The following is a 25,931-nucleotide window of genomic DNA, read 5'->3' as shown; positions in this document are numbered from 1 at the left end:
TTTTTTTTTGTGCAAATAATATCTGTAAGTAGTGTAATAATAACGCTGTTAATGTAATGTTTGTAAATGTGTGAGCAATCAATAAAAAAAAAAATAAAAATAAAAATAAAAAAAAAATAAAAAAAAAGTTAACCACCTAGTGTTGCCACAAGATCTAACACTTTAGAAAATTCATTTTAACTTCCTGATTGTATTTGTCATTTTGGAAAACAAAAGGCCGACGCTAAAAGGTATTAATTTTGTTGCGGGTGAACACTCCATAATTAATGACAATTTGCTTAAAAAGGAACATATTTGAATAAGGATAGTTTATTTCAGTGAATCTTTCAGATGAGTCAGCTCAAAACTCGGGATTAATCATCTTTTCGTATATATATAGAAATAAGGTAGCTGTTATTCAGCTTTACAATTTGGAATAAAAGACGGGAAAAAACAAAGGTTTCTTATTGGGCTTTCTTAATTTGAAGTGCTTGTTCAAAACAGCTTTTTGTTATGAAGGTAGTTCAAAATGCACCACTGGGTGATTATATTATGGATTGAACAGAAAAATCTTTAAAAAGAAAAACTCTTTCCAAGGAGCTTTAAAGTACCATGCACCCATTGCATGAACACAAACGTGGATTGAAATAGAAATCGGAATATCTTTGAAATAACACGCAGCGCAATCACCCAAAGAGGACATTTAATAATGTACGTTACCAATGCAAAGCTAATTTAATTATTTTCACGATTAACGTGTTTTTCAATCAAATCAGTCTCATTTATTGAAGCTTGACTTGTTTTTCATGAATGTAACTAAACCTTCGATCTATCTCAATCTTATGTCCGACTTAGTTTAATAGCTTCACTAAAAACGAGATTCAACGATGCTATCTTAAGTTAAATTCACATAGAGTTAGTAAGTTTTCAACGGTTCGTAGATTGAATTAAAACGAATAACACATTTCCATAACAATTAGAATCGCATGAAAACACAAGTATCCGGTTTTAATAATGCTATTATCTGTTAGAAAACCAGGATTTTACGCTTTGCTTGCTAAAAAATTAGGGCTTTTCAAAACAGCAGATTCATGGATTTTTTCAAGATCATACCCAGTTAAATATTGCTTTATCTCCGACAACAATTATTGGAAGTTTGTATTTTTAAAAAAAGCTTGCGTAGATGGCGATGAGCCAGATCACTTTCTTTGGACACCTCGCTGCTTTTTAATTGCGCCAAGTATTCAAAACCTGGGGTAGAAATTATTAAACCATTATACCTTTAAGAAAGTTTTTAATTTAACACCGCATATTTACTTTATAGAGTGAATCAACAAAAGAAGAAAAACAATAAAGAGTGCTCAGCTTAAAGCTATCATTCTTAAAGCTAAAATCGACCAACATTTTCACTGGTTGATCTTCATCACAGTCAGAACATGTTCAATAACACGACTTTTGTAAAACTATTACCAACTTCTTTTTACACGAGGGTGGAGGAAAGCAATTACGAGGGAGTTGTTCTTTCGACATCCATTATTGTGGCTATTTTAGCCCCAGTGGCAGTCACGGGAAATGCGCTGATTTTGGCGGCAATTTGGAAGAAGACGTTTGCGAGAACATCATTTCACATTCTTCTGAGTGGATTAGCGTTCACTGATTTGTGTACAGGACTCATCGCCCAGCCTTTAGTTGCCGCAGCAACTTTTATGTACGAAACAAACCATCCTAAAGTAGCGCACGTTACAGTAACGACAATCGGCGATTGCTGTGCCATATACTTTATTTCCATAACGGTTCTTCTTATAACACTCATTTCCATTGAACGATGGCTACACATGTCTCGACGATCTTTGGTGACATCGCGTCGTTGCTGTTTTACTGTTATCATACTATTACTGATTTCTATTCCTGCAGTTGTTTTCCGCGTTTTAGCAAATGAAAATGAAACTTATGAAAAACATTTTTTCATAACGACTATGACACTAGATTTTTCTTGCTATCTTACCACGTCATTCGCCTATTTCAAAGTGTATCGAATTATTCGTCATCACCAGCAGCAAGTCCAAGCAAACGCAACATCTCAGAATTTTGGCCGACAAGCAATAGACCTGGCGAAATACAAGAAATCCGTGGCTTCCATGTTGTATATTCTATTGTTATTTTCTCTCTGTTTCGTACCTTATATTGTCTCTGCTGGAGTGTTTATCACTGCACCAATAACTTTTAAAACACTTGTGGCCTTAAGGGTGTCTTTGATGCTCTTTTTTTTGCCTTCGTCACTCAATCCAGGTCTATACGTTTGGAGAATGAATGATATTCGTAATGGTGTGAAACAGTTGTTCTGCAAAGATAGCTAAAGAAAACGATTTTAACTGAATTACGGACCATTATCCCATAAAAATCGAACGTTGTGCTTAGCGATCCAAGTCACTTTCACCAAACTAAAAAAATTGCTTCATACATGTGTGGCCTGTATCGATAAATAAATAACCTTCCTATCATATTTTGCTATTTGTTACATTTTTAAGTGTAAATAGATTAGAAAGTGGGTATGTTGTTCCGCTTGTTAATCAATGTCATCCAAAAGAAAACAGCTATTCATGGTTCTATTTATTAAACGTATATAGCATAAAACTGGGTCTTGACGAGACTCTTGTCAGGTTTAAAATGTGTGTTGGTCTCGAGTTTTACATTTTAATGACTTCTCTTGTGATTTAATGTGTGAATGGGGCCACGCATTATTTTCTTTTGTTTTTTTTGCTGTTTATTTATTTAATTTTTTTGCCAAGGTTAACCACCTAGTGTTGTCTCTAGATCTAACACTTTAGAAAATTCATTTTAACTTCCTAATTGTATTTGTCATTTCTGAAAACAAAAAGGCCGACGCTAAAAGGTATTTCTTGCAGGTGAAAACTCCATAACTAATGACAATTTGCTTAAAAAGGCACATATTTGAATAAGGATAGTTTATTCCAATGAACCTTTCAGAAGAGTCAGCTCAAAACTCGTAATTTATCATCTTTCCGTATATATAAAGAAATAAAGTAGCTGTTATTTAGCTTTACTATTCGGATTAAAAGACGGAAAAAACTATTTCTTCGTGGGCCTTATTAATTAAATTTTTGAAATGTGTGTTGAAAACAGCTTTTTGCGATGAAGGTAGTTCAAATGAACCAATGCATGAAGGCATTATGGATTGGTCAGAAAATCTCAAAAAAGGAAAGAAAGAAAATACAAGTTTTTTTTTTTCAAGAAGCTTTCAGTAGAAATTAAATATCATGCACCCATGGCATGAACACAAAAGTGGATTGAAATATAACCGGAATATCTTTGGAATAACACATAGCGCAATCATCCTAAAAGGAAATTTATTTACGTACGTAATTGCCAATGCAATTTTAATTTATTTCCAGAGTAAACGTGTTTTTTAATCACATCAGTCCTATTTACTGACGCCTGATTTGTTTTTTCATGTGAGAAACTTAACTTTTCATCTATCTCAATCGTATCACTGTCTTATGTTCGGCTAAGTTTTACAGCTTCAGTAAAAACGAGATTTCTCAAATTCACATAAAGCAATTAAGTTTCAAGGTTTCATAGATTGAATTAAAACCAATAACACATTTTTACAACGACTTTATTCAAATGTCAACACAAATATCCGGTTTTAATAATTCTATTTTCTTTAACTGTTAGAGAATCAGGATTTTACGCTTTGCTTGATAAAAATTAGCGCCTTTTGTAGGGAAAAATTACCTTTTCTAAAAAGTAGCTTCTTGGGTTTTTTAAGATGATACACAGTTGTATATTTCCTTTTCTCTGAAGAGCAATTACTGGAAATTTATATTCTTAAAAGGCTTAGGCAGATGGCGATGAAGAGAACTATTTCCTTAGGACATCTTGCTGTTCTTTAATTGTTCCAAGTACTCAAAACATGGGGTAGAAATTATTAAGCCATTATACCTATAATGGCTTCTAGTGAAAGCTTTCAAATTAATATCGTATATTTACTTTATAGAGTAAAACAACAAAAGAAGAAAAACATTAAAGTGTCGAGCTAAAAGCAATTAGTTCTCTTTGAGCTAACGTCTTCACTGGTTGATCTTCATCACACTTAGAGCATGTTCAATAACACGACTCTTGTTAAACTTTTTCCTACTTATCTAAACTCAGGGGTGAATGAAAGTAATTCCAAGGGAGTTGTCCTTTCGACATCTATTATTGTCGCTGTTTTAGCCCCGGTGGCAGTCACGAGAAATGCGCTGATTTTGGCGGCAATTTGGAAGAAGACGTTTGCGAGAACACCATTCCATATTCTTCTGAGTGGATTAGCGTTCACGGATTTGTGTACAGGACTCATCGCCCAACCTTTCTATGTCGCGAGAGCCTTGATGCATTTTATGAACCCTATGTTAAGTGACGGGGATAGGCCAACGTTCGCTATCACCATAGACATAATTGGCGATTGCAGTGCCATCTATTGTCTTTACATCACGATTCTTCTCATAACTCTTATGTCCGTTGAACGATGGCTGCACCTGTCTCGACGATCCTTGGTTACATCGCGTCGTGGATGTTTCGCTGTCATCATACTGTTCCTTCTACCGACTCCCATAATAGTTTTCAGCGTTTTGTCATATAATAAACCGACTTATAAGGATCACATGAGGGTCGCAAGTATGGTAAGCGTACTCACTTACTATCTAACTACGTCATTCGCCTATTTCAAAGTTACGTTTATCGAATTATTCGTCATCACCAACAGCAAGTACAAGCAAATAAAACAATTTAAAAATTTTGCTCGGCCGTCAATAGACTTAACGAAAAAATACATTTTATTTTTTTCGACGAGGAACAGTTGTTTTAAACGAAATTTTTTTGCAACTAGCACTGAAAATTTAATCGAATTGGAAAGAGCTCTTTTAGGAACCGTGGAAACATAATTGCAGGAAAGAAATCTTTCCCCTAATAGTAGCAAAAAAAACATTTTATTTTTTTCGATGGCAAAAAGGGCAGAAAATGCAATGAAGGGATACGGCTCTTGATGTTGTCTTGAAATGTTTGGCCTTGATATTCATTACGTCTTTCATTAGATAAGATGATAGGTTATCATGTTTACCTTAAGGGACAGAAAAAAAAATCATTAAACATCAGAGAAAATGTATTTAAAATTATAATTCCCGGTTATACTGTTTACAATCGGAGCTTCATTTTATTAACAGAGTTAGCACCTGCCTTCTAAGGGCATGAAAACTAATAGAAAGAATCTGTGAACGTTTGGTACAATTTTGTCACTATTATGTGACTGTTTCGAGTTAGTTTATTAATGCAAAATTCAGGCTGCTAAAACCAAAACGGGCAAAAAAACGACCACACAAAGGATTAATTTCGATTTACATCTTGTTTTGCAACCAGTAAAGTGTCTAACGTCACTATTTGTTTTATCAGGCGAAAGATTTGAGAGCTCTTTGTTTACAGTCCATCAACAGGGCGGATAAAATAATCTAGTTCAGTAGCTTGATGTAGGTAAATTTGCATATCAGGTCAAAACTGTGGTTCATGTTCTGTGAGGTTTTCCCAGCAAAACGCATTACTTTACAGACGTTCATGAAGAAAAATACGCCCAATCATGTTTAGTAACACTTCGTCTCAACAAGAATGGTTTCCCTTATCGTGTAGCGGTGACAACTGGAAAAATGAATCTTTCTTTTACGTAGTTACTTTTGCGACCAATGTTTTAGTTGCCGTTTTGTCACCCGTGGCAGTTGTGGGAAATGCACTGATTTTGGCGGCGATTTGGAAGAGAACATTTGTTAGAACACCATTCCATATTCTTCTTAGTGGATTAGCAATCACAGACTTGTGTACAGGGCTCATCGCCCAGCCTTTCGTTGTTGCAGTCAATTTTATTTACATAAAACAACCTCACCTAGTTTGCAGCAGGCCAACATTTCTTCTCGCCATAAGGGGAATTGCTAATGGGAGTGCTACGTACTTCATTTCCATGACAGTTCTCTTTATAACGCTTATATCCATTGAACGATGGCTACACATGTCTCGACGATCCTTGGTTACATCGCATCGTGGGTGTCTAACAGTAGCAATAGTTTTGCTTCTACCAATTCCCTTGGTAGTTTTACGATGTTTTGTCGTCGACTTTAAGGAAACCTATGAACGTGAGATACATTTTGCGCTTATGATCATGGTTTTATTTTGCTTTGTCATCACGGCATTTGCTTATTTTAGCGTTTATCGGATCATTCGTCATCATCAACAGCAAGTCCGAGCGAACGAAACATCGCAAAATTTTGGTCAACCAGCAATAGATCTGGCAAAGTACAAGAAATCCGTCGTGTCCATTCTTTACATTTTATTGCTATTTTCTGTCTGTTTCTTGCCTTTTGTTATCTCTACTGTGGTGTATCTTATTCTGGGGGAGCGCGTAGAATTAGTTGTGGCATTTAGTGTGTCCTTGTTGCTGTTATTCTTATCTTCGTCACTCAACCCAGTTTTATACGTTTGGAGAATGAATGACATTCGTAATGGCGTCAAAACATTATTTTAAGGATGTCACTTAGTACATTTTGATCTTGGTTGATTTCATTAATATTCCGTCCACCTAGATGGACCATGACGTTTTCAACAAGGACATGCTTCACTTTCAGTTGGACCACTGTATAAATGTTGTGTTTTTCAAAAAGTACTTCTTTTCAGTAGCCTTCATTTGAATGGTCAGACATGGTTTTATCCGCAGAAAAAAGAAACAAACAACAACAACAACAACAAAACAAGAACCAGAGTTACATGGTCTCTTCCATAAAAAAGAAGTTTGAACCACTTTTTACCTAAATTGTGTTTTGACTGTGTGAATGACAGAACTAACCCTCAGACGTACTAGCAAAATCATACCCCGACCGCAGTACAAAGGTTTTCGTTCTTTTAATGCCTAGTGAAGTTAATTTACACTGAGTTGAAAGCACTGAGCTTACTCTATGAGATAACATAATTATTTTGGGCTGTGACGTCTTATGACGTCATAAACGCCAACATCTTGGATTTCAACACTTTCTCGGAAAGTCGGAAAATGAAGGAAATTGATACAAAATCATGTCAAAATGCATATGGGAAAAATCTGGAAAAAAATAAAGAAAAATGTAAAAAAGGACGATTCGTAAGGTGTTTTCATGGCAACTATGGACACGTGGTTGACATATCAAAATCTCTGCAAGGGATGAATAAACAGCTACTGATAGTTTTTTTCTTTTCTTACTATTCAGCTGATCTGACGCACTGAATACTTTTGGCATTTGTTTTTCGGTCCTGAAGTTGACGCTGCATGGCTGATGGTAAATAGCACCGGCGGCCGGCAAATCATAGACATTTAAAATTCTCGCCTGTACCACTTCAGCCCAAGAATCTCCCTTTCAGAACATGTGTCTAGCAGAGTCTCTCTTGTCTCGAGGGTTGTCACACGGAACACCTCTCCTGGCTTTCTCTTTTGCTTCTCAAAATCAATTTTGTTACCACAGTAGAAACAGTCAGTTTTAAAGCTAAAGAATTTTTCAGTCTTGCGATCCAATGAACGACGTTAACTTGAGCTTGCGATTTCTTGTTTCTTGGCTTGGCCAATGTTACTAGGGTGGCAATACGTGCGGCGACATGCCTTGTATACCTTTTGACCGGGAATAGTTTGGATGTCATTGCGCTCTGCGCTTGTGCGGTTTATACCTTCACTTCCCTTCAGACAGAGAGATACTATTTTTGACAAATTGCACAACACATTTCATCCATTTTAGGCTCTTGCTGGTCTAAAAATAACCAGGATATAAATTAGACTGTGTCAAACGTGCAATAGAATCATAGACGCTCTATTTTTCGTCCAATAAATTTCAGCAATCGGGTTTAAAACCTTTTGGAAACATATCATTCTTTATAAGTAGAAGAAAGGATAACGTTGTTCCTATTTTAACTCACTGCAGCATTGTATGCAGTGATCTCGCTTTTTAGTAAATATTTTTGAAACCAGAATGTAATACGTCGCATTTCAACTGCGTTGAAAGACTCAAAGAAATACTGTAGCCGCAGAAAACTCGTTAGAATCGCTTTAGAAACAGTGCATTGGATGCGATACACTATGAGTCAGCAAAGGGAAACCTCTTTATTTTGAAAGAAAAAACTACTCTTGAAGAGAACTCAGAATACACTTACCTGGTCGGAGCACAGAACATTGAAGTTCTTAAACCATTTTGTTCGATGGAGATTACAATTTCTGCAGGCGTCAAACACAGCACACTATACCTGCGAACTCACCCGCCTTGGGTGTGAGTCTCATACACGCCTCCGAGTTTAAAACTTCGATCTCACGCCAAATCACGCTTTTCTTTCTCTTTCTACACGAAAATTAAGCTTCCTTAAATTGTATCACTATTTTTGAAGACAGGTTTAAACAGTTCAACTAGTTTCATAAAAAAATAAAAATCGCTCCAGATAAAAAAGCCAACTTTTCTTAATGTCATTCAGTTCCATACACAGGCTAGGGTTGCGACTTTTTTACGCGGCAAGCAACTAAAATAGACATAAAATTAAAGCTGTGTACTAATGAAATATCACAAATTAACTTGATTTCTAAAATAAGAAAACCTTCCAATTGAGATATCGTTTCAAATTTTGTTGTATTTTTGACTTTTAAGTTATAAACACGCGCTTTTTTGGAAAAGCTTTATTCAGCCTCGTTTCCGTGCATCTCTAAAAACGTGTCTCGGAGCTTCTAAAAACACCCATTTTTCAATGACTTTCCCTGACAGGATTTTCTGGGACTTTTGATATGATATTAACGATAAGTTTCTTGGTCAAAAACCATTGAAATTTCTTCTGTTGCAATTAGTTGCAGGTTGACCCATTATTTTTAGTAAAATGACTGGACTATATTGTCGCTAGTGGGGTTTACCTAATTCTAAGTCAGGAGAGTTCAGGAAATGCACATGCCGTCTTACAGGCGTCTATTGCGCTTATATTTTTGTCTTCGTCGCTTAACCCAGGCCTTTACCTCTGGAGAATGAACGATATTCGCAATGGAGTGAGGCAACTGTTGTTTTCTGGCTAAGCTCAGCATGGTGTAACACTGAAAACCTTAATACACCATTTGATCGATGAAGAATGTTATGTATTCTTTTACGCGAAAATGTGTATGTTACGAGAAAACTAAGTATGTGGTGCACATTTGTTAGAAACTTCAGTGAGAGCAAGTTTGTTTTAACTAAGAGATTTTATGTAAGAAAGACGTCTGGTTTTTGCTAGGTGTTCGTTAATTGAAAATAACTCATTCTTCCGCAGCATTGCAAATTATTTCTCTAGCCTACAGCTTTCAGTAAATTTAAAGGAAAATTCATCGCTCGGTTCTCTAATACGCCCAGCTATAATTTTCAAGATTTGTAAATGAACGATTTGTCACGTCGTTTCTCGTATAGACTATTCAAGACCTTTAAATACTTTGTGCAATATACTTAGGTTGCAAGCGAAATATTGGTGTTTTCTTCGTTACAGATTGTTTCAAAACAACAATCCTATCCACTAGTTTAACACAAGAGTGCTTTTTTAACCGTTTTAGGTAAAAATATATTTAGTTTTGAGATCAACGTTTACTTTTTTAAGCTACATGTTATGCCAGTCTAAGTTGTACTCTTTACTTTCCTTTTCGACATCATGTCACCTGTACAAAGCCTTGCATTAATTATTGTGTAACTGTAAATTAATTTTCTTGCGTCTTTTGTTGGATTTGTGCTGGTATTAAATTTAATATCCCTGTTAGAAATCACTTACTGACTCCTCTGTCGAGAAAGCGAACTTAGGACTATTTTTATTTTTTTTTTGCTTTTTTAATTTTATTATACTTTTATCGTATCCCTTTGCTTACTTAAATGATCCTGCAGTGGTGTGCATTTACATGTAATTTGAAAACCATAGCAACACAAAAACGCTTCATTTTTCCTGAAAGGAATAGTTGTTTCTGAAAAAGTGTTTCCGCATCGAACACTGAAAATAAAAGCGAATCGAGTTTGAAATTTGGCAAAGTAAAGCAGAAAATGTGATCAAGAGATATAACTCTTTCAATGTTGTATTTAATGTTTAGTTTTAAAATTCAGTACGATTTTCATGAGATAAGATGATAAGTTGTCATATTTACCCTAGGGAACGAAAAAAATAATAATTAAACATCAAGGAAAATGCGTTTATAATTTTATTTCCCAGTTATACCGTTAACTACCAGACTCTTATTAACTTTGCAAAGTTAGTGCTTGCCCTTTTGTGGGAAATAACTTATGGAAAGTGACTTTGTGAACGTTTCTACAATTTTGTCACCATTATGCGACTGTTTTCAGTTAGTTCATTAACGGAAACTCTGGCAATCAAAACAATAAAGATGGAAGAAAAGACGACCGAACAATAGATAAGTATTGCTATATAACATTTGCATTTTAGCACAAAACGGAGGTTCGTTTTCACGAAGCTTTACACAGAAAGACTAATTACGTAACCGAAGTTCTTCAAGGAACAAAGAAAGGCCATGTTCAATAACAGTTCCTCTCAACAGCAAACCTTTCCCGTTGCTTGTAGCTTGACCGGTGACGATGGGCAGAACGAATCTTTCTTTACCGTAGTTACTATTTTCACTTCCACATTAATTGCCATTTTGTCACCAGTGGCAGTTGTGGGAAATGCGCTGATTTTGGCGGCAATTTGGAAAAAGACATTTGTTAGGACACCATTCCATATTATTCTGACTGGATTAGCAATCACGGATTTGTGTACAGGACTCATTGCCCAGCCTTTCGTCGCTGCACTTAATTTTATCTATATAAAAAATCCTCGGCTTGTTTGCGAAAGGCCAACAATTCTTTTTGTCGTAGGAGGAATTGCTAATGGCAGTGCTACCTACTTCATTTCCATCACGAATCTCTTCATAACACTCATATCCGTTGAACGATGGCTGCACATGTCTCGACGATCCCTAGTTACATCGCATCGTGGGTGTCTGACTGTAGCAATGGTCTTGCTTGTACCAATTCCCTTGGTTGTTTTGCGATTTTTATTCGACTTTAAGGAAACGTATGAACGTGAGGTGTATATTACAATTCAGGCAATGATGCTGTTTTGCTTTGTTATCACGTCATTCGCCTATTTCAAAGTTTACCGAATTATCTGTCATCACCAACAGCAAGTGCAAGCAAACGAAACACCTCAGAATTTTGGTCGTCCGGCGATAGACCTGGCAAAATACAAGAAATCTGTCGTCTCAATTCTTTACATTTTATTACTGTTTTCTCTCTGTTTCTTGCCGTATTTTATTTCTAGTGTTGTTTATCTTATCTTGGGGAGGCGCATAGAATTAGCTGTTGCTTTTAGTGTGTCCTTGTTGCTCTTATTTTTGTCTTCCTCGCTCAACCCAGGCTTATACGTTTGGAGAATGAATGACATTCGTAATGGCGTCAAACAATTATTCTGATGTTGCTACTTAGTAGACTTCAACCAACGTTGATTGCATTTATTCAAGCAAATGGCGCAGCTGAGTTTTCGACAAAGGTATGCCTCACTCACAAGATGGCCAAAGTACAAAGTACAAGAAACAACAGATCATAAGTTGAATTGGTTGCACCCTTACGTCTCTTTCGAACAATATACAACGAATATTTGCAAGCCACCTTGTACTTGAAGAACGGTGGCGAGTGAACAGAACAGCCATGGGTGCAAATCAGGTTAAGACCGCAGATAACAGTATCTTTGTCAGCAAATTGCCTGCGCCTGTGTTTAATGCTTCATGCACCTGAGTCTAAGCTTTTTGACAACGGCTGAGATCTCTTTTACTTGAATTGGTTATCGCAGTGCGGACAATGACGATATGCACTTTTAATTTAGTCTCAGTTTGCCTTTAAAGACTGATTTATAATAAGGGAATAAGAGGCGCGCTGGCCTAAGGATTAGTGCGCTGGACTCCGGTTCGAGCGGTCCGGGTTAGAGCCCTATCCGGGGTTATTCTGTACGGTTCCTGGGCAAGACATTTTACTCTCACAGTGCCTCTCACCACCCAGATGTAAATGAGCACTAGAGGGTGTTGGAGGGTAACCCTGCGATAGACTAGCATCCCATCCAGGGTGGAGTTGACTAGCAGCTTCATGCCGCTGAATCTGGGATGCGCTCCGGCTGATAGGCCACTTAGCTCGAACGGAGACTTAAGGTATAAGCAAGTAAGTAAAGAATTTTATGCCGATAACAACGGGAATGCTTGCGCAGTGTCACGAACCGGAGGCTCATGATAAAAATGCTTTGTATTTTCAATAAATTAAAATCCTTACTAGGAAGTTAATTTATCTTGCTTCATATGGAGCTGAATAATTGAAGAGAAATTCAAACATCCATTTTTATTATAGCTTATGTTGAAATTAATCTAGTCTATATACTTTGGTAAAAGTGATTAGTTGAAAGGAAATTAAAAACTCGTTTTCAGAGCAAGAAAAATTAATCAAAATTCTATGACTCTAGGAGAAGAGTATGCCGCCATACAGGCGACTGTTGTGCTTTTATTTGTGTCTTCTTCACTCAACCCAGGCCTTTATCTCTGGAGAATGAATGATATTCGCAATGGAGTTAAACAACTGTTGTGCAGCGCTGCCTAAAAATTTCTTTTATTTCACTGACGAGAACTGTACGTTTTCGTAATTGAAAGTGATTTATTTGTAAATAATTGTTTAATGCACTATTTCAACCTCTTTCGTCGACGAGGAATGATATTTAAATTTTTGTTTTCCTTGAAAACATACGTTTGTGGTGCACATTCTGTAAAAGATTATCGAATTTATCTGTTGACTGAACGAAAAAAAAACGCCCTGTTTTCTCTAAGTGTTTTAAAAATTGACGAAATTATTACAGTTTTTCTTGTCCTTACAAAGAGCAAGTCTTTGAGAGAAATTTGTATCTTTCAGATGAAATAAATTGAGCTTCGATGTTGTTGTTTCGATGAAAAGGCTAGTTCTTTTAGGAACACCAGATTCAGGTTTTTATTTAATTAGCGTTAATTCTGAGTTAAACTTAAAGGTTTGATTTAAATTGCAGGATCAATAGCTACATTATGTTTAGGTGTGCCTTAAACAGAAGCTCGATTCAATTACTAAAATATATTTTTTTTTCTCGCCGGCGCTGCAGGCGTTTTGGTCTGAAAACAATTGAAGAAGCTATCTACTGCTCGCTTATTCAAAATACGACTTCACTGCTGGCTGTGATATTTCTTGATTGAATAGACCTTCTCGTATAGACCTTTCTAGAACATTAAACTATGCTTTCTTTTAGTTATGTTGGCTGCAAGCAAGCTATCAATTGTTTTAATTTAGCCGTTGGAGGTTGATCAAAGCACTAAATAAAAAGTCATTCAATTTAGCTCTTAAGACAGTCCCAATTGTACCGTAAATTTCCGTTTTCGACATCATGCCACCCGTACAAAGCCTTGCTTTAATTATTCCAACAGTAAATTCCCTCGCATCTTTTGTCGCTTGGTACAGTGGTAGCTAGCATTCAGTTTATAAATATTTTTTTAGATATTTCTTACTGGCTTCCATGTCTAGATAGCGATCATATTCTTATATTTGTTGTCTCATGCAGTTCTATTATTTTGTCGTCGAATCGCTTTATTTAGTTACAACAGACCTGCAGCGGTTTGCATTAAAATTGACTGTGTTCTGTTAGAATCCATGGAAACATTGCCGCAGGAGACAAATCTTTCCTTATATAGCAACATATTTTTCCTAAAGGAAAAATTGACTCTAAACCATATGTTTCCGCCACTAGTACTTAAAATAAAAGCAAATTTAAATTGAGCACAGATTATTAAAGAGAAAATGTGACGAGGAGTTATTATTTTTTTAATGTTGTTTTAAAATATATTCCTTAGATATTCAGTATGATTTTCATCAGATAAGATGATAGCTTATCATGTTTACCTTATGGACAGAGAGAAATTTAATTAGACATCAGAGAAAATGAACGGTTATACCGGGATTTCAATTACTAAACAAAGTTAGTATTTGCCCTCTCGGGAAAAATAAAACTAATAGAAAGTGACTTAGTGAACGTTAAGTACAATTTTGTCACCATAATGTGACTGTTTTTAGTTAGTTCTTTAATGCAAACCCAGGCTATTAAAACCAAAACGGGCGAAAAAAACGACCGCACAATAGATCAATATCGATTTAAATCTTGTTTTTTTTTTTCAACCAGTAACGTTGTCAAACGCCACTATTTGTTTTATCAGGCGCAAGACTTGAGAGCTCTTTGTTTACAGTCCATCAACAGGGCGGATAAAATAATCTTGTTTAGAAGCTTGATGTAGGTAAAATTTACATATCAGGTCAAAATTGTTGTTCGTCTTCTCTGAGGTTGACCTAGCAAAAACGGATAGCGCTACCGACGTTCATGAAAAAAAAAATACGCCCAACGATGTTTAGTAACACTTCCTTTCAACAACAGTGGTTTTCTTTATCGTGTAGCGGAGATAACAGGAAAAATGAACCTTTCTTTTACGATCATGACTAATACACCACACGAGTACTTCGAGTAACATACGGGTAACATACGAGTAACACACGAAACATACGGGCACATACGGGTACATACAGGTAACATACGAGTAACATACGGATACATACGAGTAACATACGGATACATACGAGTAACATACGGTTGCATACGGGTAACATACCAGTTCTTTTTCATTTCACTTTATTTTATTTTATTTTTCATTTTTATTTTATCCTCCCCCACCCCCCTTCCCGTCAACAAGGTTGCGTAACGAGCCCAAAGGACAAAACGTATTGAAGACGTATAAAGAATTTGAAATGTTATAATTAAGATCAATAGCTCATCTTCTTGAATTCACTTACATACGATCTAACCCGTAACATACGAGTAACATAAGGACACATACGGGTGCATACCAGTTCCCATTTCATTTCACTTTATTTTATTTTATTTTTCATTTTTATTTTATGCAACACAAGTAAACAAAACAAAACATACGGGCAATTTTTGTTTTTCATTTTTTTGCTCCTTGTCCTTTGGGCTCGTCACGCAATCTTTTTTGGAGGGGAGAGCGATGGAGGAAACACGTTACATCTAATGACCAATAATTGATTTTTCGATTATTAGTCGATTATTATACTCGTATGTTACCTGTATGTACCCGTAATTGCCCGTATGTTTTGTTTTGTTTACTTGTGTTGCATAAAATAAAAATGAAAAATAAAATAAAATAAAGTGAAATGAAATTGGAACTGGTATGCACCCGTATGTATCCGTATGTTACTCGTATGTTACCTGTATGTAACCGTATGTACCCGTATGTTCCGTGTGTTACTCGTATGTTACCCGTATGTTACTCGTGGTACTCGTGTGGTGTATTAGTCATGATCTTCTTTTACGTAGTTACTTTTGCGACCGCTGTTTTAGTTGCCGTTTTTACCGAATGGTAATGAGGTGTAGTGATCATTCTCGAAGTAACGTGTCCCCAGTGGATCACTCACTCACTCACTCACTCACTCACTCCATTCTGATATTAAACCGCAATTAATTTATACATTTATCGGTAAACGTGCTGACAGAAAGGTTCTTTAAAACGTCATTCAGCACATGTTAATCAAAAACAAATTATTCTCCAACCTCGTTTCCAGGGTCTCTCTCTTTCACAAGTTTGAATTTTTACAAAACAAATCGAAAGAGGATCGCTCAACGAAGCCTCAGAGTAAGAAAACACTCCAAGGCAAATAAAGAGAGATTGTGACATTACTGATAGCAGCTATAAGGTACATGCGGTAACGCTTGCCTTCTGATGTGTTTAAGTAAACACGACACTCATGGCACGCTTTTGTTTCGCGTCACGTCATCTCGTGACACGTCATACGTTTTTCATCTTTTTGAGTCGAGCAGAAACGCACATCTTTATCTTACAGTTTTATTCGCTTCTCAAAATAACGCTATACGTGCTGACAGAAAAGAAAACGTATTCACAAAACAAATTTACTAAATGGTAAAAAGGATCAAAGGTTACACTAAAATATTTTGTGGTGAAAAAATAGAAATCGCGCTACGAAACCTGAGAGCACGAAACATCAATGCCGCAACTTCCATGGAAAAATTAAACATTCAAAGGCAAACAAATACCGCTGACATCAAACACTTTCCAAGACCAAGTAGCGTCAACCTTTAATAAATTGCCCATCACCTTACGGAATTGCAAAGAACACAAACAATTTTCAAAGGACACTTTTAAATATTTATTAAGTCAAGTTAAAAGAGAAATAATGTAGATTTATTTCTTATTGTTTAATATTTAACTTTTTAATTAATTTATTATTATTTTTGTAGTTAGCATACAGTATTACAGATAAAGAGCCATGTCAAATGGATATACTGTAATAAAGTCGTTATTATTATTATTCTTATTCTTCTTATTATTATTATTATTATTATTATTATTATTATTATTATTATTATTATTATTATTATTATTATTATTAAAGTGACATGTTTGGACGCTTATTTGAAAAAAAACCTATCGATGACCCACAGACGCAAGAAAACATTTCAAAGGCAAATTAAGTGAGATTGTGACATTATTGATGGCAGCTATAAGCTACATGCAGTTACGCTTATAGTATAAACACATATTAGAGTGAATTCGTGTAACCCGGTTTTCATATGCTAATGCGCCGTGTTATATTTTAATGAGCTGTACAGGAAAACAGAAAATTGCGGACAAATCATAAGTATTATTTGCATGTGGAAGTCAGGTTAAAATTTATGCATTTACCAATATGTAAAAACCAAATAGATAACGGGGATTAAAATTTATCATGCCTTGAATTGTGTTGCGTTTTTAGATAAACATTTCATATTCAACATCGCGTAAAGAAAAACAAATTAAACTTGACTGTAACACAATTCTGCGCGCACAATCCAATGGGGAGCTTTAGCAAATCACGAAGACAAACAACTTTTGTTTAGCAAACAAAAGGTTTAATGAGCAGGAAAATAGCTGTGCACGTGTTCTATTACTCTAGGCAAATTTCTTTCCCGTCTTCTGAAAAACAACAACGTGAAATGACTAAATCCTTCGTATTTTGAACCATGCAGACCGCTAATTTTTCGATTAAGGTTGAACATGTTCTTGAAGTGCTAAAAGAAAGACACTAGCCTCCTGTTTATACTTATAACTATTAAAGTGATTTCTTTGAGGTTTTCTGACTACTCGTGTATTGATTTATTGTACATAAACATTAGAATATTATACGACTCATCAACATAGAAAAAACGGGTTACACGAATTCACTCAATTATTGCGCGTGCCGTGTGACGTGTTTTAGTTAACACGACATCCACAGCACGTCTTTGTTTCGTGTCACGTCATCGCGTGTCACGTTAGTATTAAACACAAGTAATAAAGTGAAGTTGCGTTACATTATTGGACGCTTAGGTCGATCGGCACTTCATCGAATTACCATGAGGTTGCTCGAAGAGCCTTTGACGTTACCCGTGGCAGTTGTGGGAAATGCGCTGATTTTGGCGGCGATTTGGAAGAGAACTTTTGTTAGAACTCCATTCCATATTCTTCTAAGTGGATTAGCAATCAAAGACTTCTGTACAGGTTTAATCGCCCAGCCTTCGTTGTTGCAGTCAGTTTTATTTACATAAAACAACCTCACCTAGTTTGCAGCAGGCCATCATTTCTTCTTGCTAGAAGAGGAATTGCTAATGGAAGTGCAACCTACTTCATTTCCATGACAGTTCTCTTTATAACACTCATATCCATTGAACGATGGCTGGAACATGTCTCGACGATCATTGTTTACATCGCTTTGATCATTGGTTTCATTAAAAGCTACTCTAAAATTCGAAAGGAAGTAAAGTTTTATGTATGTATCGTGGCTGTCTTACAGTAACCGCTGTTTTGCTTGTACGAATTCCCTCTGTTGTTTTACGATGTTTTGTCGTTGACGTATAGGAAACTTATGGACGTGAGGTCTATATTGCGATTATGAACATGGTCTTAATCTGCTTTGTCATCACAGCATTTACTTATTTTAGCGTTTACCAGATTATTCGTCATCATGAACAGCAAGTCCAACCAAAGGAAACATCTCAGAATTTTGGTCAGCAGGCAATAGACCTGGCGAAATACAAGAAATCCGTGATGTCTATTGTTTACATTTCATTGCATTCTCTTTCTGTTTCTTGCCTTTTGTTACCTCTATAATGTGGCGTATTTTCTTCTGGGGGAGCGCTTAGAATTAGTTGTGGCCTTCAGTATGTCGTTGTTGCTCTTATTTTTGTCTTCCTCGCTCAACCCGGTTTTAATACGTTTTGAGAATGAATGACATTCGCAATGGCGTGAAAAAATTATTTTGAGTATGTCACTTACAAGTAAATACGCCCTTAGTATACTTTTATCTTGGTTGATTGCATGCAGTCCAACGAGACGCTTTTAACAAGGACATGCTTCACTCCCAGTAGGTCCACTGTTCAAATGCTATTTTTTTTTAAATGTACTTTTTTTCAATAGCCTTTAATTGAATTGTCACACAACATGGTTTTATCCACCAAAACAAAACAAGAACAAAAAACTAGTGCCACTCCATTTGATGATGACCTTTATTCAACTGCCCTCTCCCAGGGAGCTCTCATTTTAAACTTAATTTTCCTCAAGTTCGTACGCGTCAGAATACAATATTGTGTTCAGTTTCAATTAGTCCGCTATTATTGAGAGCTCGAGGTAGATTGATTGAATGATTGATGGATCAATTGATTGACGATTGATTGATTGACTGAAAGAAGAGTCAAGGACTTAATTAAAGTCAACTCAGAAAACCTTTTTGTGGCGCTCACTGAGCAAATTAAAAAAGATTACACTCTCGCATTTTGTTTTATCAGGCGCAGGCCTTAAAAGGTCTTTGTTTTCAGTCCATCTTTGCAGCTGATAACGCATTATAATTAGTCGCTACCTCAAGAAAATAAAAACTTGCATTTCAACTAAACCAGGAAGAAAGAGCCTTGCTTTCATGAAGATAAACCCACCAAATCTGATTTCAAACGTTTAGGAACAAAAAAGGTCATTCCCAGTAACTTTTCTTCTCTTAAAATGGCTTTCCCCTCGGACAATGACAATAGACTAAACGATTTTTTCTTTTACGAAGTTGCATTCTCAACTGCTATAATAATTGCTGTTTTATCACCGATAGCAGTTACAGGAAATGCGCTTGTTTTGGCGGCAATTTGGAAAAAGACATTTGTGAGAACACCATTTCATATTGTTCTGAGTGGATTAGCGTTCACTGATTTGTGTACAGGACTCATCGCCCAGCCCTTCTTTGCAGCGGCCATATTTATGTGCTTAGGAACAACAAGGACTGTTTGTGAAAAGTCGAAGCTTATTACCATCATAAGAACAATTGGTGCGGGCAGCGCCATCTATTTTATTGCTACAACGATTCTTCTTATAACACTCATGTCCATTGAACGATGGCTGCACATGTCTCGACGATCCTTGATTACATCGCGTCGTGGATGTTTTACCGTTGTCGCACTGTTGCTTTATCCGATTCACGCAGTCATTTTTCGCGTTTTGGCAAATGAAAGTCAGAAGTATGGAAATTATATGACCATTGCAATTACAGCAACCATGCTAACTTGCTATCTTATTACGTCATTCGCCTATTTCAAAGTTTACAGAATCATTCGTCATCACCAACAGCAAGTTCAAACAAGCGAAACATCTCAGAATTTTGGCCAACAAGCTATAAATCTGGCAAAATACAAGAAATCTGTGGCCACCATGTTTTACATAATGTTGCTTTTTTCTTTTTGCTTTTTACCTTACATTGTTTCTAGTGGGCTCTATATTAGTCAAAGTTTTAGTTTAGAAATATATGTGATCGATAGGGTTTCGCTGGTGATTTTATTTTTGTCTTCGACACTAAACCCAGGACTTTACCTTTGGAGAATGAATGATATTCGGAACGGAGTCAAACAACTATTTTGTCAGGGCAGCTAAAAATGTGAAAGAACTCGTAACTGCACAGTGCATGAAAATACCCAGGCGCGTAGCTGGGTTTTTTGGAAGGGTGTTCGTATTGACAGGAATATTTATAAGGGGGTTATTAAATACGAGCGCCGAAGGCGCGAGCCTCCAGGGGGGTCTGGTAGCATGTCCCCCCAGAATATTTTGAAATCTAGAGGCCCGGAAATGCTATTTTCAGCATTGTGCACGTCAATATTTCAAACTCGATGGAGTGTAAAATAACAGGTCGTCTATTGATATTCCATTTATCAAATCCCGAACGCTTGTTAAGGAAATATTTTTCAACGACGGGATTATTTTGACTACATATAATACTAGGTCACTAGGATATATTGAGGCCATTTACTTACTCATTCACTACAGGACTATTCGTAAAGCAAACTTGACAATTGCATCATCCTCGGGTGGAGGCCTTGAAATAGATTGACAATTTCGTCCAGATCGACAGGTGTATCATACTTAATATGCTTGAGAAAGATGGGAGAGCCCATTCTCTTAACAATGTAATACTTTCCCGATACTTTTACCGGTTTCGTGCAGGTTAATTTAAAAGCTGCAACATTCAAAGTTTGTTTTTCATTCCCCCACTATTTGCCAAAAGCTGAAAATCAACAATTGTGTTTTCATTCCTCCATTATTGACCTCCAAAGGGGGGTTCGTTCGAACCCCTCGAACCCCCCTCCTACGCGCCTGATACCTGACTCGATTTTAAAGTAATTGTCCATTCTGTTTGTCATCAGTAATCAAAGTAATCTAAAAACTGGTAGTGGTCCGTTGGAACCTTTTACCTCCATCGGCAGGCTTTTTTGTGGTTAAACATGTCTTTCTGATCAATGTTCGAATTTAGTGGTTTCGAATTCTCCATTTAAATTCTTTTCTTTTTATTAAATATGTCTATAAATTAACGTTCTTCATTTGTCCAAGGTTGTCCATTAAGTGTAGTCTCTAACACTTTTAAAAAATCATTTTACTTCCTTAATTGTATTTGTTATTATTGAAAACAAAAGGCCGACGCTAAAAGGTCTTTTTTGTGGGTGAACACTCCGTAATTAATGATTATTTGCTTTACTAAAATGGTCGAGGAATTGCGCGCTCTGTGATTGGTCAATTCGAACTCATTATTATAGAAATAAAAAACGCGAACGAGTGCATTATAAGCACGCTGCATACGTCACGCGCGTGCTTTATCGACTTATATAAGCACTTGAGAGTTTTTTAAGAACACTCGAGAAGTGCGAGAAGCACTCGGCTGCACCTCGTGCTTCTCTATGCATTTCTCTCGTGTTCTTAAAGGCTCCCGCGTGCTTATACAACTCAATAATGCACTCGTTCGCGTTTTTTATTTCTTTAATATATAATGCACTCGGTCGCGTTTTATCACCTTTTCGTAAATGTATAGGATTATTTTAACATGGGCCGTATGCAACAGCTGTTATTCAGATTTAGTTATGGCACTATAATACGGATAATACAGGTCGAATACAATAAAGATTTCTTTTGGGATTTATCAATCTACGTATCTAAATCAGCCTTTTTGTAATGAAGTTAGTTAAAAAGGAACCACTGCACGCGTGAAAATAATATGGATTGAAAAAAAAGCGTTAAAAAATTCAAACGCTCTTTCTAATGATCCTACAGTGAAAAGAAATGTTTTAATCATGCAACCATGGCGTTTATACACATGTGGATTTAAATAATAGCACATGGCGCTATTCCTAGAGGAAATGTTTTGTAATCAGTGCAAAATTACTGATTTATTTCCACCGGTGATTAATCAAACCACTTACTGAAGTCTGACTTGAGTTTTATTAGGTGGTCAGTACATAACAACAAGAAGCTAGCTGATCGAATCTTCGATCAACTTTAATATTTATGTCCGACTTAGTTTGATAGCTTCAGTGAACACCAATTTTTCATGCAACAATTTTAAGTAACATATGCATAAAGCAATTCGGTTATCAAGGATTCGTAGTTTAAATTAAGACCAATAACACATTACCTCCAAAATTTGATTCGAATGTCATTGATAATATATCCGGTTTTATTAATGCTATTTTATATTACTTTACGAGAATCAGAGCTTAAGATTTGTTTGATAAAAATCAGTACTTTTCGTACAATTAATTTTTATTTACACAACAAAATTAGTGGATTCTTACAAGATCATACCCAATTATATATTTCTTTAGCTCTGAAAGGTAATTACTAGAAAATTCTGTTAATAAAACGCTTTTGCAACTGAAAAAAATGGAATTGCTTTTTTTGGACACCTTACTGCTTTGTTATTGTTCCAAGTCCTCAAAACCTAGGGTAGAAATTATTCAAACCATTCCTAAGGGTTCTTTTAATTAAAAAGTATTCACACCACTTTGAGGGAAATGTAAAACCTGAAACGATGCCGCATATTTACTTTATAAAAATAGATAAACATAAAAAAATAGTCGAGCATTAAAATTGCCCAGCTAATCTTTAGCGCTAAATCTTCGACTAGGTTTGAAGATGTTCAATAACACGACTTCTGTAAAACGTTTTCCCGATTCTTTTAACTCCGATGAAAACAAAACCAATTCCGAGCGAGCTGCAATTGCCTTCTCGACTTCTATTATTATCGTCGTTTTATCACCGATAGCGGTAGCTGGAAATGCGCTGATTTTGGCAGCAATTTGGAAGAAGACGTTTGTGAGAACACCATTCCATATTCTTCTGAGTGGATTGGCGTTCACTGATTTGTGTACAGGACTCATCGCTCAGCCTTTTTATGCTGCGACGACCTTCGTGCACCTCGTAAACCGTAAAGTAACCTACGATACGTTTAAACTTACTGTCATCATAAACAAGATCAGCGAATGCGCTGCTATTTATTTTATTTCCCTTACAGTTCTTCTTATAACACTCATGTCCATTGAACGATGGCTGCACATGTCTCGACGATCCTCGGTTACATCGCGTCGTGGATTTTTCACTGTAATCATACTGTTACTGATACCGATTCCAACAGTTGCTTCGCACTTACAACAAAGAGGACGTGCAGTAAATATTCTTATTATCACACTACTGCTTTCATGTTATCTTATCACGTCATTCGCTTGTTTTAAAGTCTACCGAATTATTCGTCTTCACCAGCAGCAAGTCCAAGCAAACGAAACATCTCAGAATTTTGGCCAACCAGCTATAAACCTGGTGAAATACAAGAAATCTGTGGCCTCTTTGTTATATATCATATTGATGTTTTCTTTATGCTTCTTGCCTTATATTTTCTATATTCTGCTGCTTCTTTGTTACGGGTTTGGTTCAGATCTATATGCGGTCGACAGAATTTGCATGGTGCTCTTATTTTTATCCTCTGCGCTAAACCCAGGCCTTTACATTTGGCGAATGAACGATATTCGTAATGGAGTCAAACAGTTATTGTGCAGGGACGGCTAAAGAAAATATCTCTTAGTCAGTATTTTTTGACGTCGGTGAAGTGGATTGTTCACACTTCTTAATGACGATTAACTAGGAATGTTCAACTTGGTTTTATTGATTGCTTAAACGATTACATCGTTTGTTAGTGTGGACATCCCAGCCTATGCATCTTTAAAGATCATACCCAATTATATGAAGATCATATCTAATTATATATTTCCTGACCCCTTAAAAGTAATTACTAGAAATTTCTGGTATTAAGACACTAACGCAAATGTAGGTGAAGCGAATTTCTTTTTTTTAGGGGGAGGGGGGGCACCATGCTGCTTTTTAATTGTCCCAATTTTTAAACCCAGAGTAGAAATTATCCAAACCATTATACCTTTTAAGGCTTCTAAGGCTTAATTATTTATACCGCTTTGCCTTGTATGTTGCAAAACTTTCATGTACTGTACTTATACTAAAATCACAATCCGCTCGATCGGATCGTTTATTTTTTAGAGTTATGGTTGAAATGTAAATGTTTCCGTTTTTAAACATGATCTATTTCCTTTCAACTGAACTGTAACGCATTTATATTGATACTTTCCTTATTTCTGATGGTTTTAGATATGTCTGTGAGGCAAGACGATGAAACACTTCGTCTTGACGAGTCCCTAAAAATAGCGGCAATCATGAAGGTCGTGGAAATTTGGCAGGTTTACGCAGCTATATTTTTAAAAGTATTTCATTACAACGATACCGCAAAAATCTCTCTGTTGTGACATTTTAAATATTTTTACCGCACTTGCCTCTAACTATCTTTTAGTGATCACTTTACATTTTAGAGCCACCTTTACACAACATTTGACTCGAATGCCATATCAATAGTATCGAAATAGTATTCTATAGCATCTGTTTCGGTAATGGCTATATGCTATTGCAAAAATTAGTTTAAGAAACCCCACTGTCTTTAAATTATTTCCAAAAGTAATCAGAACGCTCACCGCACTAATAATCTGACAAAAAAAAATTTGTAGAAACACTATAGCTGTTTTTATTTTGTTTTGTTTTATTGCGCTTTTCTTGCTTTTTGTACAGTTAACTAGCATGCATGAATGTGGCGAGAAAATTGAGATACGAAGATCCTGCTCATATTTGAACTTTTATTTCTTGAATTCAGCTATATAAACGTAAATAACAAAATGAAAAATGGAAGGATAGCAAATTGCTTTTCGGATACCCAGTTGATATGACAGTAATTGTTATAAGTACTCGAACCGCAGGAAAAAGCTTGTATTAAAAGTTTTAATTAAAAAGAGATTCATACCACTTTGACGCAAATGTAAAAGAGAGAAAGAATCTGCAGATTAAATTCGACGAAACAAAATCAAAACACAGGCAAGTTTGTCGACTGCTGATCGTCACAGAGGCTCCGTAAAGTTGTCGAGAGTAACCAGTAATCACACCAGGTACTTTAAAAACAAAGGTGGACCATGGCCAATGAAACGACTCTAATCATTCCTTGCGACTTGGAAGATGGCAAAAGAAACTACGAATCGTTCTTCAACGATATCGCTTTCTCAACTTCTATTGTGATCGTAGTTTTATCACCGGTCGCAGTAGCGGGGAATGCGCTGATTTTGGCGGCAATTTGGAAGAAGCCATTTGTAAGAACTCCATTCCATATTCTTCTTAGTGGATTAGCATTCACTGATTTGTGTACAGGACTCATCGCTCAGCCATTCTATTCCGTGCCAACTGTGATCTACGTTGCAAGGCCTTGGGTTACAGGCACCTACGATACGCCAGTGCATATTGACATCATAAACATCATAAACATCATAAACACAATCGGCGAGTGTACTGCCATCTACTTTATTTCAATCACGCTTCTCCTTATAACACTCATGTCCATTGAACGATGGCTGCACATGTCTCGACGATCCTTGGTTACATCGCGTCGTGGATGTTTTACTGTTATCATATTGTTACTGATACCGATTCCCATAGTTGCTTTCCGCGTATATCACAAATGTGGTAGTGCACTAGATATCATGATTATCACACTGATCCTTTCATGTTATCTTACCACGTCGTTCGCCTATTGTAAAGTTTACGGAATTATTCGTCATCACCAACAGCAAGTCCAAGCAAACGAAACATCTCAGAATTTTGGTCGACAAGCAATAGACCTGGCGAAGTACAAGAAATCTGTGGCCACGTTGTTATTAATTGTATTACTATTTTCTTTTTGTTTCTTACCTTACACTATCAGAACATGCATGTATCTTAGTCAGGGATTTACTTCTGATGTATTTGCGGTCGATAAAGTCTGCATGGTGCTGTTGTTTTTATCTTCCACGCTTAGCCCAGGCCTTTACATTTGGAGAATGAATGATATTCGTAATGGGGTCAAAAAAATATTTTGCTCTGATGGCTGAAGACA

The 25,931-nt window shown here is 36.2% G+C and overlaps 3 protein-coding genes across 3 annotated transcripts; all 3 read left to right on the top strand.

Moving 5' to 3' along the window:
- Positions 1-1,415: 1,415 nt before the first annotated feature.
- LOC144629704 (uncharacterized) lies at positions 1,416-2,344 on the top strand. Its single transcript, XM_078487927.1, has one exon. The coding sequence runs from the start codon at positions 1,416-1,418 to the stop codon at positions 2,334-2,336; it is 921 nt and encodes a 306-aa protein (XP_078344053.1). The 3' UTR covers positions 2,337-2,344.
- A 16,594-nt stretch (positions 2,345-18,938) lies between these two features.
- On the top strand, positions 18,939-20,104 carry LOC144631024 (high-affinity lysophosphatidic acid receptor-like). The gene has a single exon (XM_078489385.1). It carries the CDS (start codon positions 19,157-19,159, stop codon positions 20,066-20,068), a length of 912 nt encoding a protein of 303 aa, XP_078345511.1. The 5' UTR covers positions 18,939-19,156; the 3' UTR covers positions 20,069-20,104.
- Positions 20,105-24,978: 4,874 nt separating this feature from the next.
- On the top strand, positions 24,979-25,926 carry LOC144629703 (high-affinity lysophosphatidic acid receptor-like). Its single transcript, XM_078487926.1, has one exon. The coding sequence runs from the start codon at positions 24,979-24,981 to the stop codon at positions 25,924-25,926; it is 948 nt and encodes a 315-aa protein (XP_078344052.1).
- The last annotated feature ends 5 nt before the right edge of the window (positions 25,927-25,931 follow it).

This window comes from Oculina patagonica, chromosome 11 (assembly GCF_052425735.1).
Source record: "Oculina patagonica isolate OP01 chromosome 11, crgOcupat, whole genome shotgun sequence".
Lineage (NCBI taxonomy): Eukaryota > Metazoa > Cnidaria > Anthozoa > Scleractinia > Oculinidae > Oculina > Oculina patagonica.
This window is presented reverse-complemented; position numbering and strand designations above follow the sequence as displayed.